Source organism: Somniosus microcephalus, chromosome 3 (genome assembly GCF_052327205.1).
Source record: "Somniosus microcephalus isolate GS21.2 chromosome 3, FLI_Smic_1.0, whole genome shotgun sequence".
NCBI classification, from domain to species: domain Eukaryota; kingdom Metazoa; phylum Chordata; class Chondrichthyes; order Squaliformes; family Somniosidae; genus Somniosus; species Somniosus microcephalus.
Genome location: NC_140989.1, coordinates 330,448,797 through 330,466,880, shown reverse-complemented (window position 1 = coordinate 330,466,880; position 18,084 = coordinate 330,448,797). Strand labels below are relative to the sequence as shown.

General features: G+C 47.4%; 1 protein-coding gene across 1 annotated transcript in view; it reads left to right on the top strand.

The window, feature by feature from the left end:
* Positions 1-2,674: 2,674 nt before the first annotated feature.
* The window catches only part of kiss1ra (KISS1 receptor a), a 28,038-nt gene continuing 12,628 nt past the window's right edge, over positions 2,675-18,084 (top strand). The window contains exons 1-3 of the mRNA XM_085977724.1: positions 2,675-3,002; positions 13,781-13,905; positions 16,750-16,885. Of these exons, the coding sequence (XP_085833850.1) occupies positions 2,768-3,002; positions 13,781-13,905; positions 16,750-16,885 (496 nt within the window). The 5' untranslated portion in view covers positions 2,675-2,767. The remainder of the gene's footprint in view (positions 3,003-13,780; positions 13,906-16,749; positions 16,886-18,084) is intronic.

Below are 18,084 nucleotides of genomic sequence, written 5' to 3'. Positions count from 1 at the left end.
AGACCGCATCGTGAGCAGCGAATACAGTATACTAAATTGCAAGAAGTACAAGTAAATCGCTGTTTCACCTGGAAGGAGTGTTGGGGCCCTGGACAGTGGGAAGGGAGGAGGTAAAAGGGCAGGTGTTGCATCTCCTGCGCTTGTACGTGAAGGTGCCAGGCGAAGGGGATGGGGTGTTGGGGGTGATAGAGGAGTGGACCATGGTGTCGCGGAGGGAGCGGTCCCTTTGGAATGCTGAAAGGGGAGGTGAGGGGAAGATGTGTTTAGTGGTGGGATCACGCTGGAGGTGACGGAAATGGCGGAGGATGATCCGTTGAATGTGGAGGCTGATGGGGTGAAACATGAGGACAAGGGGAACCCTATCGTGGTTCTGGGAGGGAGGGGAAGGGGTGTGAGAAGAAGTGCAGGAAATAGAACGGACACGGTCAAGGGCCATGTCAACCACAGTAGAGGGGAATCCTCGGTTGAGGAAAAAGGAAGACATGTTGGAAGCACTAGTATGGAAGGTGGCATCGTCAGAGCAGATGCGGTGGAGATGGAGAAACTGGGAGAATGGAATAGAGCCCTTACAGGAGGCGGGGTGGGAGGAAGTGTAGTCCAGGTAGCTGTGGGAGTCGGTGGGCTTGTAGTGGATGTTTGTCAATAGCCTATCCCCAGAAGAGGAAATAAATCATTGACTAAAATCAAGCCCATTGTGATTTTTCAAATCCTTTTTAATGATCTACGCTGAGTGATATTTGGTCAACTGAAGAATGATACGCTATGAAAAATTAAAGGGATGATAGCACTTTGTTCCTCTTTTGGTAAGAATGATACGCTATGAAAAATTAAAGGGATGATAGCACTTTGTTAGCAAACTTTAGCTAAGCTTTAGTTCCTGACAGATCTGGCAACATTCCGCTCTGAAAATTCAACCTAGCCACTGCCTATTGCCACTGCCATGGTAGTGTAAGCTTGTGTAATGTGATTTTCTGATTTGTATTCTTGTGGTTAACTCATACAAAAACTTTTCAAAAAATGCAGCAGGTATAATCAACACGATTATTGATATTGTATTGGTAATTATATCACTATACACTATTCGATAAACACTCAGAAAATAAAAATTGGCAAAATTGTATCCTGAGACAGGACTTGGATAGTGGAGCACGGCAGATAAGTTAAAGACCTTTTCTTAGGTTCTTAAAGTAGCTTTCAAAATACTGTACTTAACTATAACACCATTTTGAGGCAGGGTTAAATCATCTGTTCATGTAATTCCATAATGTAAATCTGAACATCCAATTAGTGACTCAATTTTAAAGAAAAGATTGGACTTGGATCTAAAACAGAAATCCTGCCGCTAAATGAAATGTAAACTCTATGAAAACATACTGAAAAGGCGATTCCTTAAGATCATCTTTTCCATCCTGATCTACCAACGGTTTAAATGAGGGGAACAATCCCCAAACCCAGAAGCAGCTCTCCCCGTTTTGAGCTGAAATTGACCATTATGCAAATAATTAGACATCACTGATCTTGGTCAAATACAAATCTCTTCCTCCCCCTCCACCAACCCCCGCTGTGTTATTCAACAACATCATTTTTAATCTCTATTGCTTCATCTGCCCGTCCCTCCACTCACATAAGTTTATGCAACTCGTCAACCTGCAGAGCACAATAGCATCTCTATCTAATGTCTTTAATAATGAATACTTTTCAATTCAGCGCCATTCTAAAAGCAGGTTAATGCAAAACTGTCAACCTGTCGGAAATACAATAGCAAAATACCGCGGATGCTGGTAACCTGTAGGAAATGTTCACTGGGAAATGACACATGATTAGCAAGAGAAACATTGCAAACCCATTTCAAGTTTGGAGCTGTTTTATGTTTAACAGTGACATACGTGAAATAGGCCGAGTGAGTTGAAGTTAGGATGGTGAAATGTGACAATCCTCGCTCCCACAACAGAGAAAGGACCACAACTCCCAGCCGGCACTGCGGTGCGCAGGCGCACTGGCTGCCCGCGCTGTTCCCACGTGTTGGCACCTCTGGGTCCGGGAGCTATAAAGAGCCCGGAGAGCGGAGCCCGGGGATCAGAGCCCGGTACCGATAGGATCAGAGCCCCGGTACCGACAGGGTGATCAGAGCCCCGGTACCGACAGGGTGATCAGAGCCCCGGTACCGACAGTATCAGAGCCCCGGTACCGACTGGGTGATCAGAGCCCCGGTACCGACAGGAACAGAGCCCCGGTACCGACTGGGTGATCAGAGCCCCGGTACCGACTGGGTGATCAGAGCCCCGGTACCGACTGGATGATCAGAGCCCCGGTACCGACAGGGTGATCAGAGCCCCGGTACCGACAGGAACAGAGCCCCGGTACCGACTGGGTGATCAGAGCCCCGGTACCGACAGGGTGATCAGAGCCCCGGTACCGACTGGGTGATCAGAGCCCCGGTACCGACAGGATCAGAGCCCGGTACCGACAGGGTGATCAGAGCCCCGGTACCGATAGGAGCAGAGCCCCGGTACCGACAGGAGCAGAGCCCCGGTACCGACAGGAGCAGAGCCCCGGTACCGACTGGGTGATCAGAGCCCCGGTACCGACAGGGTGATCAGAGCCCCGGTACCGACAGGATCAGAGCCCGGTACCGACAGGGTGATCAGAGCCCCGGTACCGACAGGATCAGAGCCCGGTACCGACAGGGTGATCAGAGCCCCGGTACCGACAGGATCAGAGCCCCGGTACCTGACTGTACTTGCCTGGAGGATCTGTCCGCCCGCCGATGGAGCCGGTTACCGGAAGCCCGGCCGCTCTCCTGGAGACCGGGACCGTATCCGAGCTGAACCTGTCCCTGGTGAACGGCACCGGGGACGGGGAGCCGCCGTTCCTGACCGACGCCTGGCTGGTGCCGCTCTTCTTTGCTTTGATCATGTTGCTGGGACTGGTCGGTAACGCGCTGGTCATCTTCGTGATCACCAAACACCGGCAGATGAGGACTGCCACCAACTTCTACATAGGTAAGGACAGGGGCTGGGGTGAGATCAGGAGAGAGAAGGGGATAGGAGAGGGGGAATGGTCAGGGGAGAGAGGAGGAGTGGAGAGAGGGAATGGTCAGGGAAGAGGAGAGTGGAGAGAGGGAATGGTCAGGGGAGAGAGGGAATGGTCAGGGGAGAGAGGAGGAGAGTGGAGTGGAGAGAGGGAATGGTCAGGGAGAAAGCGAATGGTCGGGGAGAGAGGAGGAGAGTGGAGAGAGGAAGAGAGTGGAGAGAGAATGGTCAGGGGAGAGGAGGAGAGGGGAGAGAGGGAATGGTCATGGAAGAGGGGGGATGGTCGGGGGTGAGGAGAGGAGAGAGGGAATGGTCAGGAAAGAGAGGGAATGGTCAGGGGAGAGGAGGAGAGTGGAGAGGGAATGGTCAGGGAGAGGAGGAGAGTGGAGAGGGAATGGTCAGGGAAGAGGGAATGGTCAGGGGAGAGGGAATGGTCAGGGGAGAGAGGAGGAGAGTGGAGAGAGGGAATGGTCAGTGAGAGAGGAGGAGAGTGGAGAGGGAATGGTTGGGGAGAGAGGAGGAGTGGAGTGGGAATGGTCAGGAGAGAGGAGGACAGTGGAGAGGGGGAATGGTCAGGGGGAAGAGGAGGAGAGTGGAGAGGGAATGGTCGGGGAGAGAGGAGGAGAGTGGAGAGAGGGAATGGTCAGGGAAGAGGGAATGGTCAGGGGAGAGGGAATGGTCAGGGGAGAGAGGAGGAGAGTGGAGAGAGGGAATGGTCAGTGAGAGAGGAGGAGAGTGGAGAGGGAATGGTCGGGGAGAGGAGGAGAGTGGAGAGGGAATGGTCAGGGGAGAGGGGGAATGGTCAGTGGAGAGGAGGGGAGAGGGAATGGTCAGGAGAGAGGAGGACAGTGGAGAGGGGGAATGGTCAGGGGGAAGAGGAGGAGAGTGGAGAGGGAATGATCAGGGAGAGAGGAGGAGAGTGGAGAGGGAATGGTCGGGGAGAGAGGAGGAGAGTGGAGAGAGGGAATGGTCAGGGGAGAGGGGGAATGGTCAGGGGAGAGGAGGGGAGGGGGAATTGTCAGGAGAGAGGAGGAGAGTGGAGAGGGGGAATGGTCACGGAAGAGGGGGAATGGTCGGGGGTGAGGACAGTGGAGAGAGGGAATGGTCAGGGGGAAGAGGAGGAGAGGCAATGGTCAGGGGAGAGGGGGAATGGTCAGGGGGAAGAGGAGGAGAGGTAATGGTCAGGGGAGAGAGGCAGGGAGAGGGGAAATGGTCAGGGGAGAGGGGGGTGGTGGCAGGGTGATCGGAGGGAGAGGCGAGAGGGGATCGGGTGAGGAGGTGAGAGGAGGAAGGGGGTTAACCAGGTGGCCGGGTCAGAAAAGGAGAATACCGTTGAATGCAGGCGAACAATTAACGGAGAAATTATTTATGAGGAAAGAAAGAAATCGGAGTCGGGAGGAAAATAACAGATTGAATGGCCCGAAGTCCGCGAGCAGGTGGGACGGGAACGGTCATTTTGGAATATCAGAGGACTGACTCAGTGGGGAGGAGAGGGGGAGGATAACGGGTTGAAATAAAGCAGAGGAGAGGCCACTACATTATATGGTGTTAAATGTGACTGCGGCATCATAGAAATACTTGGAGGGATGTGCCTGTGTGTCTCTGGGCTTCTTGCAGTGCACTACATTGTAATTTTGTAGTTGAGAAAGTAAAAGTCCGGGGAACCTGAATACCAGTGGAATCGGCTGACTTACCGAATTGAAATATTACATATTATCGCAGGATAACTGTTCGGTGTGGGCTTCCCCCGATGTGGGCTGTAAGTTTTAAATTTAACTCCCAAATCATGTTCTGGTTTTTACTGCGCTGGAAATCCTTTGATGTGAAAGTATGAATTGCTGAAACAATGAGAAGTCGGCGAAAAGCAGGAGAAAGGTAGAGAGGACAGGCAAACTCAATAACCCGCAGCATTAACAATAATAATTTTAATAAAAACAGAAAATGCTGGAAACACTCAGCAGGTCAGGCAGCATCTGTGGAGAGAGAAACAGAGTTAACGTTTCAGGTCCTTTCATCAGCGCATCCGCAGTATTTTGCTTTTGTAATAATAATTTATATACTTGCATGAATTCTGGAGAATTAGGGGCTAGAAATTTAGCTCCGTAGTGCCCGAGTTTTCGGCGCCACGGGTGCCATTTTGTGTTGAAAATGGCGTCCGAGCTGCGCACGCACAATTCTAGTGCAGGCTGAATGGAACGTTATTTTGGTGAGGGCGGTAGGGTGGCCATTAGGAGCGTGAGCCAGAAGTATGTTGCGTGGGCAGATCGAGACGTCAGTCAGCGTGCAATGCTGATTTGACGCCAGCACTGCCATTTTCATCCTCATCGCTGGAACTAACGCCCTGTGTTAACCTCGCACAGCTGAACATGCATTCAGCTGCAGCAAGGACCCCCCCACCAGCGATATTTAAAGGGATAATCAACCACTCTCAGGTGAGTTGCTGATTAATTTCTACTGGCTCTGTGTAAGTTTCTGGAAGTGTTTGGTGCTTTCCAGAGTTGGCCATGGGCTCAGCTATGCCCGTCCCAATAATGGCCAGCACCGTCTCCTCCATTAGGTGCCAGGTGGTGGGCGCCGTGGCCACTGGTGATGTTGACCCCCTTCTCACATCCCACTTCCCCCTCACCCCACAAACGTTTCGCACTTTCCAGCTAATCATGCTGTATGCATGCATTTCTCCCTTCCTGCCCCCTCCCCGCACCTTAACCCGACTCTTGTGCCTTTATGCTTTCAGATAATGAGTAAGCACCTGAGCAGCCTGTCCCTGAGAGCACCCTAGATATTGAGGCAGGAGAAGTGGAGGAGGAAGAACACACCGTGTCATTGCATGTCTCACCCGCAGGCACCAGCTCAGATATTGGCACTACGCTTTCTTTAGAGGCTAGTATAGTAGCTGGATCGGCACAGGGTGAGGCACCGGGGACGAGTGGGCTGCAGCAAGGCCAGGGGGAAAGGGTAGCTCGGGGGCCAGCTCCCCGGAGGGCGAGTTCGCGTGCGAGTTCTGCTGCACAGGACTCAGATGAGGACCTCGATGGGAGGCGTTTAGAAGAAGGGTGATGGGCATGCGGACAGAGATGATAGGTGCAATGGCATGGGTGCCCGAGAGCCTCTCGGTAATGATGAGTGTGGAGGGGTCACAATATTCACAATATATATTAATGATCTAGACGAGGGAATTGGATGTAATACCTCCAAGTTTGCAGACGACACAAAGCTGGGTGGACGTGTGTGCTATGAGGAGGATGCCGAGAAACTCCAGTATGATTTGGACAGGTTGGGTGATTGGGCAGAAGCATGGCAGATGCAGTATAATGTGGATAAATGCGAGGTTATCCACTTTGGTATCAAAAACAGGAAGGCAGATTATTATCTGAATGGCAATAGATTGGGAGAAGGGGAAGTGCAACGAGACCTGGGTGTCCTTGTGCACCAGTCGTTGAAGGTAAGCATGCAGGTGCAGCAGGCGGTTAAGAAGGCAAATGGTATGTTGGCCATCGTAGCGAGAGGGTTCGAGTACAGGAACAAGGATGTCTTGATGCAGTTGTACAGGGCCTTGGTGCGACCACACCTGGAGTATTGTGTGCAGTTTTGGTCGCCTTATCTGAGGAAGGATGTTCTTGCCATGGAGGGAGTTCAGCGAAGATTCACCAGGCTGATACCTGGGATGGCAGGAATGACGTATGAGGAGAGATTGGGTCGATTGGGGCTTATACTCGCTGGAGTTTAGAAGAATGAGAGGGGATCTCATTGAAACATATAAAATACTAACAGGACTAGATAGACTAAATGCAGGAAGGATGTTCCCGATGGCCGGGGAGTCCAGAACCAGGGGTCACAGTCTAAGGATAAGGGGTAAGCCATTTAGGACTGAGATGAGGAGGAATTTCTTCACCCAGAGAGTGGTGAACCTGTGGAATTCTCAACCACTGAAGGCAGTGGAGGCCAATTCATTAAATATATTCAAGAAGGAGTTAGATATATTTCTTAAGGCAAAAGGGATCAAGGGATATGGAGAGAAGGCAGGGACAGGGTACTGAATTTGGATGATCAGCCATGATCGCATTGAATGGCGGAGCAGGCTCGAGGGGCCGAATGGCCTACTCCTGCTCCTATCTTCTATGTTTCTATGAGTCCGCCTCCAAAATTGCACAGAGCTCTGTGCACACCATGGAGCCCATCATTTTCAGTCTGCAAAGGATGGTAGACTCCCAGAGAGACCGTGGCGACCCAGACCAGATGCCGCGTGTGATGGGTGATCTGGCAGCTTCCATTGCAGCACAGGCGGAAGTGATGCAACATCTTAGTACTGTAATGGAGTCTATACTTGGTGGCATCCAAACTCAGACTGCTCTCATGCAGTCTCAGCTTGATGCCATGCAAGCTCTGACTGCTGCCATCATGGCTGGGTCTACCACTGTCGACCGGGGCTTTCACGGTGTCACAGCAGGTCAGCAATCTGTGCTCCAACAGATTGCTAGGGATGCTGAGGTGCTGCCCTGGGGGAGTGGCAGTGGGTCAGTGGAGCAGGAACCTGCTGTCCTCTCTCAGGATGACAGCATTCCTGCTCTCACCACTGCCACTCCGCCATTGCCCTTGTCGCTGCCTGTCATCCAGCCAGCCCAGCCTGCTACCACCCATGCTGAGGTGGTGCAGTCTACACCGGGGCCTTCCAGGCCCAGAGCTGGTCGAGGGCGTCCTGTAAGGCCATCTGAGTTCTCCCGCACGGACACTCAGCAGCCTTCCACCAGCCCTGCTGCAGCCACTGGGCCAACACGTCGTAGGAGGACTAGAGTAGGCAAAGGCACAGTAACGACAGGCACTAAGGGATTGCACAAGGTGAATAGGTAATATTTTTGGTGTAAGTCTGTGTTCACTGATTTTTGATAAATTTATTAATTCAGTTTGCATTTTGTGGTGTGTCTCATTTCAGTTTTGTGCTGTGAAATGGCCTGCGACAGGGGTGGAATGATGGGGATGTGGTGACCAATGGGGATCTGGGGTTTAATTCATTTGAACCGCAGTCTGATGAGGCTGTCACGGACCGCCCTTCCGGAAGGCTGATTGAGTGGCTGGCTCCTCCCTCGCTCCTGTTCCTCCTCGTCTTCCTCATCTTCCTCGTCCTCCTCCTCCTCCTCTCCCTCTTCCTCCTCCCTAGGTGGTCCTGCAATCCCTGGTGGCAAGGGCTGGGCCCTCATGATGGCCAAGTTGTGGAGCATGCAGCAGACCACCACAAAATGGGGCACCCGCTCATCCGAGTACTGGAGGGCTCCTCCCGAGCGGCCAAGGCAGCGGAACCGTTGCTTCAGCAGGCCGATGGCATGCTCAATGATGTTCCTGGTGGCAGCATGGCTCTCATTGTATAAGTGCTGGGCAGGAGTGTTGGGGTTGCAGAGGGGAGTCATGAGCCAGGTGGAGAGTGGAAAGCCCTTGTCTCCAAGCAGCCAGCCACGAGCTTGACATGGTGGCTGGAAGAGTGCTGGCACACCGGTCTGGTGCAGGATGAAGGCATCATGGCTGCTGCCAGGATAGCGGGCATTGACATTGAGGATTAGCTGTCTGTTGTCGCACACCAACTGCACATTAAGTGAGTGGTAGCCTTTGCAGTTACGGAAGATCTCAGGATAGTTATGTGATGCCTGCAAAGCCACGTGGGTGCAGTCAATGGCGCCCTGCACCATGGGGAATCCCGCTATTCTGGCAAAGCCACATGCATGCTCGTCCTGCTTCTCTCTGGTGATGGAGAAGGAAATAAAGTCCCTTCTCCCACTATAGACAGCCTCTGTGACCTCCTGGATGCAGTGATGAATGGCGAACTGCGAGATGTTAGCTAGGTCTCCTGTTGCAGACTGGAAGGATGTGCTGGCGAAGAAACTGAGGGCGATGGTGACCTTGACTGCCACTAGGAGAGCCATGGTCGCCCTGATCTGAGGCTGGAAGTCTGGTTGCAGGAGGTGACAGAGTTCTGTGACCACCTCCTTGGTGAAGCGGAGCCTTCTAATACACTGCTCCTCGCTTAATTGGAAGTAAGAGAAGTGCTTGTGGAATACCCTCAGAGGGTAAGGCCTCCTGTTGAGAGCCCTGATGGCCCTCCTCCTCCCTCTGGCCACATGTTCCAGTCTTTCTCGCTGCCTCCGCTCCCTCCGCTGTAGATCCTGAAGGGCGAGGTCGACTGCAAGTGCAGCCCCCATTAATGTAACCAACTGTAGCGGTTTGATTTTTTAAAGAATAAATGTAGCTACTTTTTAGTTGCCACAACACTCTTGATACTAAATAACCTTGAAATTATGGAATGAGACTGTTGCACTATGTGAAACCGACAAGAAAGCACTGAAACTTCACTGACCTACAGCTGCGACTCATTACTGATGATTCCTTTATATAACATCCCTGGAGCCGGCTTCCTGTTGCTTCACGCCAGCTCTCCCTGTCACTGTTTCCTCCAGGCGCTAAGGTAGATGGTGACAATCAATTTCGCAGATTGGGCGGCCAGTGAACGTTGCACACTCACTGATGTCACGATCCACCTGGCGTTGAGGCTCCCGGCGATAACTTAGCGGCGGCGCTGCGGGGGGAAGCGAGAATTAGCATGCGGTGTTGGATTCGCTTCGCCCCGGCGATAATGCTCTAGCATCCTATTAGTGCCGTCTGCTGGCGCTAACAGGAGGTGCTAAGGTACCAAATTTTTCCCCCTATATACTTCCTGTGTCCCACAGAGTGAGAGGATGACCCATGCCTAGGGCTCCACCAATGCTGTGAGCTGGATGTGAGGAGGTACAGGAGAGTGGTTTATTGATGACTCTTTCTCTGATTCCCCCGCCCCTCCCACTTATTTGTATAACGTTTTGGTCTCCACCTGGCATCTTCCGACAGCCGCATGGACAACAACAACAACAACTTGTATTTATATAGCGCCTTTAACATAGTAAAACGTCCCAAAGTGCTGCACAGGAGTATGTTAAGATAACAAATTTGACACCGATCCACTTAATGATAAATTAGGGCAGGTGACCAAAAGCTCAGTCAAAGAGGTAGGTTTTAAGGAGTGTCTTAAAGGAGGAAAGAGAAGTAGAGAGGTGGAGAGGTTTAGGGAGGGAATTCCAGAGCTTGGGGCCCAGGCAACAGAAGGCACGACCACCAAAGGTTGAGTGATTATAATCTCAAGAGGGCAGAATTAGAAGAGCGCAGATATCTCGGGGGATTGTGGGGCTGAAAGAGATTACAGAGATAGGAAGGGACGAGGCCATGGAGGGATTTAGCAACAAGGATGAGAATTTTGAAATCGAGGTGCTGCTTAACCGGGAGCCAATGTAGGTCAGCGAGCACAGGGGTGATGGGTGAACGGGACTTGGTGCGAGTTAGGTCCCGGGCAGCCAAGTTTTGGATGACCTCAAGTTTACGTAGGGTGGAATGTGGGAGACCAGCCAGGAGTGCATTGGAATAGTCAAGTCTAGAGGTAACAAAGGCATGGATGAGGGTTTCAGCAGCGGATGAGCTGAGGCAAGGGCGGAGATGGGCGATGTTACAGAGGTGGAAATAGGCGGTCTTTGTTATGGACAATCAAGCCTGCATCTTTTTCCATAGAATTACATAGAGTCTACAGCACAGAAACAGACTATTCAGCCCAACTGGTGGCTGCCAGCATTTATGCTCCACACAAGCCTCCTGCCATCCCTCTTCATCAACCCTATCAGCACATCCTTCTATTCCTTTCTCCCTTATGTGCTTAGCTAGCTTCCCCTTAAATGCATCTATGCTATTCACCTCAACTGCTCTTTGTGGTAGCGAGTTCTACATTCTTACCACTCTGGATAAAGGAGTTTCTTCTGAATTCCCTATTGGATTTATTGGTGATGATCTTATATTTATGGCCCCTAGTTTTGGTCTCCCCAACAAATGGAAACAGCTTTTCTACATCTACCCTATCAAACCCTTTCATAATCTTAAATACCTCGATCTGGTCACCCCTCAGTCTTCTCCTTTTTAGAGAAAAGAGCCCCAGCCTTTCCTGATAAGTATAAAGGTAGACTGCTGCAAGTGGCACAATGGTATAACACGAGATTATAATCGCTCAACCTGTGGTGGTCGTGCCTTCTGTTGCCTAGGCCTCAAGCTCTGGAATTCCCTTCCTAAACCTCTCCGCCTCTCTTCTTCTCTTTCCTCCTTTAAGACACTCCTTAAAACCTACCTCTTTGACTGAGCTTTTGGTCACCTGCCCTAATTTATCCTTATGTGGATCGGTGTCAAATCTGGTATCATCCTTGTGAATCGTTTTTTTGCATTTTCTCCAGTGCCCCTATATCCTTTTTATAATATGGAGACCAGAAATGTGCACAGAACTCCAAGTGTGGTCCAACCAAGGTTTGATACATGTTTAACAATAACTTCTCGGCTTTTCAATTCTATCCTTCTAGAAAGGAACCCCAGTGCTTGGTTTGCTTTTTTATGGTCGTATTAACCTGCGCCATTACTTTTAGTGATTTGTGTATCTGTACCCCGAGATCCCTTTGCTCCTCTACCCCATTTAGACTTATTATCCAAGCAGTATGTGGCCTCCTTATTCTTCCTACCAAAATGTAATACCTTACACTTATCTATATTGAAACTAATTTGCCAATTACACGCTCATTCTGCAAGTCCGAGGTATTTACAATACCCCCACCCCCTAATTTGGTGTTGTCTGCAAATTATTGGGTTTTGTCCACAAATTATTTGGTGTTGTGGCTTTGACTGATGTGGTGCAGTCAGCTGGTTCTTCAACGTGTTATACCATTGTGCCACTTGCAGCCGTCTACCTTTAATTTTCCAAGCATTTCTGGAAATAGAGCTGGATTTATTAGTGAGATAGATTGCAATTACATTGAAATGAGTAGCGTTGGGCTCCATTACCGTGAATGGTTACAAACACATTGCTGTAATTGAGAGCAAGGACTATCATAGAGAGCAGGTTGCCTTATGTCACACAAATCAGTGAGACTTGTGGATGGTGTAGATGCATTTTTGATGTATTCTCAATGGCTCATGTTCCAGGTAAATACAAACCATATATCTTTCCTTCATAATAGCAACAGAAAATGCTGGAAAACCCAGCAGGCCAGGGCAGCATCCGTGGAGAGAGAAACAGAGTTAACATTTCAGGTCGAGAACCTTTCGTCAGAACCTTTCCTTCATCCCTCTATCTCTTGTCAATTCAATTCAATTCAATTCAAATGCTTTATTGGCATGAAAGTTTACAGGGAACCATATTGCCAAAGCTTACATAACAAAAAGTACAGTTTTCCAACATTCTGTAGGTGTCAAACAATTCTGACCTTCGTTGGGTACATACAATATTACTTTAAACAATATTAATTTAAACAGTCTTTGTACATCAGTGGGTACATTCAGTATTAATTTTAAACAGTCCTCAGGTTGTGACATGTTGTTACATATTTGGCACCAAGGTATGGTCTGTCTCCTTCTCCCAGGACTAATCTTAATTTTGACAGGTCCTGTTCTCAAATAAATTCAGCTCTCTTTTCATTTTCTGGATTTTTCTTTCTGTCCTCCTTTATTCTTTGCGTCTTTCTTTCAGAATAATTCTAGTTAAAAAAAACCATCTCACAAATGCCTGGAATGTTTTTTGCCATGCTGTGTGAGATGTGTGATTGGAAAACTTACAGCACTCTCAGCTTTACTGACTGGTTAATTGCTGCCCTCTAGTGGGAATGAAGAAAACACCACAGTTGCAGGCAAAAAAAAATCTGCAGATGCTGGAAATTTGAAAAAAACCCAGAAGATTCTGGAAACATTGAGCAGATCGGGCAGCATTTATGGAGAGAACATTTCAGGTGCAAACTCTTCCATGCCACATTTATACGGGCTGTGATTGCGACCAAGCCATCTATATTAATTTTGGACCAAGTTGTTGGAGACCAATTAATTTGTGTTGGAGTCTACTAAACTGAGAGAGTTTGTGAGAGAATTAGTCTGGGGTTCATGCTTGATCTGCATCACTGCTGTGGCATTTATCAAACACTCCTTAATCCTCTAGCGGTGGGAACACATTTTTAGGAGCAATTCATTATGAAAAATACGTGGGACATGTGAGTAAATGCAAGAAACTGTGTCATTAAGGTGCCAAAAGTTTTGTGCATCTGAACCTATCCAAATCATTAGACGTCTGAACTGAAAAACGTATTTGATATATAGACTTCGACCATTCTCTGCTACGGTGCACTTTGGTACAGTGCACTCCTTCAATTTGTTTCGTTATTCTTTTCATTTATCACTGACATTAACAAAGCCTAGGCTCTAGATAGGTTCAAAAGGCTGAAAAAACAATAAATCCTGCAGCATGGATGAACTAAAACCCCAAATAATTAGACAAAAGAGGACATTTGTGAACTACTCCCAGTTATGTTGAGGGGGTGGGGGGGTCGGGGGTGGGGGGTCAGTGAACAATGTTGTGACAGAGCTGGAAAACATAAGTTCCCATATTCATAAATACTGACAGAGCCATACCTGGTAAATACAGACCTTACCTCAATAATCGACGATTAAAGATATGAATAATCAGAAATAAAATGGAGGTGCTCTCGTATGTAAGAAACATAATAAATGACAGCCAACTCAGCTTCAGGAGTGGAGATCTCCACCAACAAACCTCATGGGCATTTTTTTGTGGAAGTGATTCCCAAATTGACAGTGAAAAGCCATATGGACTGCCAAAAAGCTTTTGATCCTAATGATTTTTTCCTTCTTCTTCAAAGCTAACCTGGCTGCCACTGACATCATATTCCTGGTCTGCTGTGTTCCATTTACTGCCACTCTGTACCCTCTGCCCAGCTGGATCTTCGGAGACTTCATGTGCAAGTTTGTCAACTATTTACAACAGGTAAGCAAGTGTACAAATGTTAAGAGGATAGGAACTGAAAGAAGCCCATGCCCAACAGTCAAGAATGAATGTAAATATATTACTGATGTTTAGTGCTGCACCATCAGCGACATCTACAAGTCAGGAAGAATCGAGTTCATAAAGCAGGGAAACGTGGTTAGAGCGAGCATTCTGAGCCTTCAGTTCCCAGGTCTGTTTTTTGGAATCAAGGGGTTTTAACTTCAGTGGTACACTGGTTAATGCATTCATGCAAATTATTTTTGTATATTATTTTAACTCACTAACTCAATTAAAATAAGAAAAAGAAAAAAAGAAAGACCTGTATTAATACAGCGCTTTTCATGACCACTGGACATCCCAAAGTGCTTTACAACCAATGAAGTACTTTTGAAGTGTAGTCACTGTTGTAATGTAGGAAACGCAGCAGCCAATTTGCGCACAGCAAGCTCCCACAAACAGCAATGTGATAATGACCCGATAATGAGGTTTTTTTTTAGTAATGTTGACTGAGGGATAAATATTGGCCAGCACACCGGGGACAACTCCCCTGCTTTTCTTCAAAATAGTGCCATGGAATCTTTTACGTTCACCTGAGAGAGCAGATGGGGTCTTGGTTTAACGTTTCATCCGAAAGACGGCACTTCTGACAGTGCAGCACTCCCTCAGCACTGCACTGGCGTGACAGCCTAGATTTTTGTGCTCAAGCCTATGGAGTGGGACTTGAACCCACAACCTTCTGACTCAGAGGCGAGTGTGCTACCCACTGAGCCACAGCAAACAAAATAAGCAACAACAACAACTTGTATTTATATAGCACCTTTAACATAGTAAAATGTTCCAAGGCGTTTCACAGGAGTGTTATCAAACAAAATTTGACACTGAGTCACATAAGGGCAGATGAAAGGTAGGTTTTAAGGAGCGTCTTAAAGGAGGAAAGAGTGGTAGAGAGGTAGAGAGATGGAGAGGTTCAGGGAGGGAATTCCAGAGCTTAGGGCCTTGGTAGCTGAAGGTACGGCCACCAATGGTGGAACGATAAAAATTGGGAATGCGCAAGAGGCCAGAATTGGAGGAGTGCAGAGATCTCGGAAGGTTGTAGGGCTGGAGGAGGTTACAGAGATAGGGAGGGGCAAGGTCAATAACTGTGTTAAAATAGCACACAAAAAAAATTTGACATAAATTTGTTAACCATAGGAAATTGAATCATAAGAAGTCAACGTGGAGAACAAGTGAATGGAATAATGATGCTCTGCACCTAGATTTATTCTGGTTGTGAGCTTTAACTGTGACCTGGGTTAGCATTTACTAAATGTGCTACTGACAGAACAACACACTGACCTGGACAATGCAGTGATACTGACTGAGGTACAACTATAAGTTGATTGGAGTTAAATTCTGCATTTACACTTATTGGGATCGTAGTGTGTACTTGCACTGAGAAATGAAAGCAGAGCAGAACGGGCAGTGGGTTTAAAGAATATTGCCCCACTCTTTCAGTTAAGGATTGGTGGATAGGCAAATGGAACCTTAATGGGGAAAATATATTTTAATGAGGATAATAAACAGTGCATGTTATCCCAGCTGAGGGAGTTGCAGAAAGGGTGACTTTACCTGTGTAGATGATTTGAGGGGTGTGATTAGAGGATTTGAGGGGTGTCATTAGATGATATCATAATGGACTCAAAGACCCAGGACTACAAATAGTTCAGCATTCAGGAACCATGACGAGATACCACTGAAAGATGCGAGAGTGAAAAAATTGTTTTTTATTTGGTTGAACAACAGTCATTTCAATTCAGAATTCCTGCTTAGTCCGATTCAGCACAGTAAACTTCTTCCAGCACCTTAGAGAGTGACGTAAGAAAACTACTAGGCACTTGGTCTAAGCGTTAAACAAAGCTTTAATCAACTGTTTTACAACATGGAGATCTAGTTGTGTCCTTCACTAGTTCCTGGAAAAGAATGTCCTGAGCAAGCTGGGCCCATGTCCGAGTATTTATATTCTCCCTGGACAGTGCCACCAGCAGGCCGCCCAGTATTATTTCATAAGTCATTTCCACATGAATGACAAGATTCATGTCAGAGAGTGTCTGTTGGAATGCATCAAATTTAGATTGCTACCCAGCAGTAAACATTTTGTATAATCTGTAGTGAATAATTTGGTTAGTGTGATTGCCACTGGGTAGAACGGCACTTAGAAATATCAAGGGCCTATATTAAGGGAAGGAGTCAGTTAGCCAGTCAACTCTGTGTAGAGGGAGGGGAGCTTGACTTTACTTAAGATATGTAATCTCACTAATAATTCCCAAGAATGACTTACCCAAATGGCTTCCACTGTATTCATATAAGAAAACATAATTTACTGTTTTTTCATCCCATCCACTGGTGTTAGACGCACCCACTCTCACACTGAAAAGAGGAGTTACTGTCCCAAGTGGATTTCTGAAAATGAATCTTTGTGAAGCAGAAAACAGGGAGAATCTACAAATTCAATTCAGAAGAGGCTATAAGAACCTGGAAAGCCTTCATTTGACTCCTGAACATTTTTAGTGAGATACTTAAAAAAAAATTTGGGTCACTGGTTCTGAATGTTTTTGATTCGCTTTACTCTAAAGCGATTTTGTCACAAACCTGGCAACTCTTGGACCCTATCTCCACTCTTCATTGAAGGGATGACATGGATTGAAAGCAGTTCTATTTTCCATTTAGACCTTTACTAGCTGATCCTTGAAGGTCTCAGTACCTTATTGTCAATTTGCAGTCACCACTAACCAGATTGAATTCCTTTCTCATCCCATCCGTTGCCTCATTATGTAATAAAGATGTTTATATATTTGTTTTCAATAGGTTACGGTCCAGGCAACCTGTATTACCTTGACTGCAATGAGTGCTGACCGATGTTATGCTACAGTTTATCCACTCAAGTCGTTGCGTCATCGTACTCCCAAGGTTGCCATGGTGGTCAGCATGTGCATATGGATAGGTATATTCTGACGTAACACTGTGGATGTGAAAGCACGTACAGGAAACTTTCTTTTATCCGGCACGGCCGGGACCGACGTGGTGCCGGTTCATCAAAAATTCCGGATAACCGAACGCTATAGTAAAAGCTACGGAGCTCAGAGCTCCGTATAAAGCAACAAACCCTGTTGCTCAGCTTCAGAACAATCGGCACAAGTTGCAAGAGTCTCTGTAGCTTAGCAACAGCTGCAGCTACACCCTTGCACAGCAACAAATGGAGTAAAAAAAGTAATAAAAGTTACCTGAACCTACTCCTGAATTTTGCCGGTTAACTGACATTTCCGGTTATTTAGGGGCCGGTTAATCGAAAGTTTCCTGTATATGTCTATATTTGTGTTCGCATATTTGAGGATTAACAGAACTATGTCAATCAAAATTGTCCCTTTTGTACCCAGTGAGTACATTAGATGCTTCTAATCAGGGCCTTGTGTGAACCAGTTACAGTGGAGACCGCCCCTTGCATTTTCATTGGCCTGGATTTTGCAGTCAGTGGCGAAGTGACGGCGCTCGCCGTTGACCTTGAAGAAAGCTGCGCACAAACATTTAGCGAGCTCTGTGTCATCGATTTCACCTTTCCCGACGTTAATTTCTTTCTGGCGCCGTCTATAGGGGATCTCTAGCATCCAGCAACAGGGATATCATCAAGCAGGCTAAGCAGCCAATCAGATTGAAGAATTCTCACAGACAGCAAACCAGGAAGTGAAAAGCAGGTTTTAATCATTCACTTTTTAATACTTTTACAGAAGCAAAATAAAGATTGGGACATACACATGGGATTAAGGTAGAAACTCAAATATCATAAACAAACTTAATTTTTTAAAATTTATTTAAAAAATCTATTGAATTTTCATCAGGGATTGTAGGGAATGAGACTCCACAATTTAAATTTAGTTTTTCAGGGCCAGAGAGTTTATTCAGCAGTAATTATGACTTAATACGCTGTTAAAAACCCAGTTGCACCTCATTCAACTAACTATTTAAAGGGTTTTTACAGCGAGACTAGAGGATAACAAGTGAAAGTTCTCGTCAATTCAGTGATTTTAATTGATTTCCATCTGTGAGGACTGCAACAGCGCACCCTGTGGAGGAGCAAGGTATCACTGGCAGCAATTTCAGAGTTTCTGGGGGAGCAATTCGGTTGGTAGCGCCAGCGATTAGCGC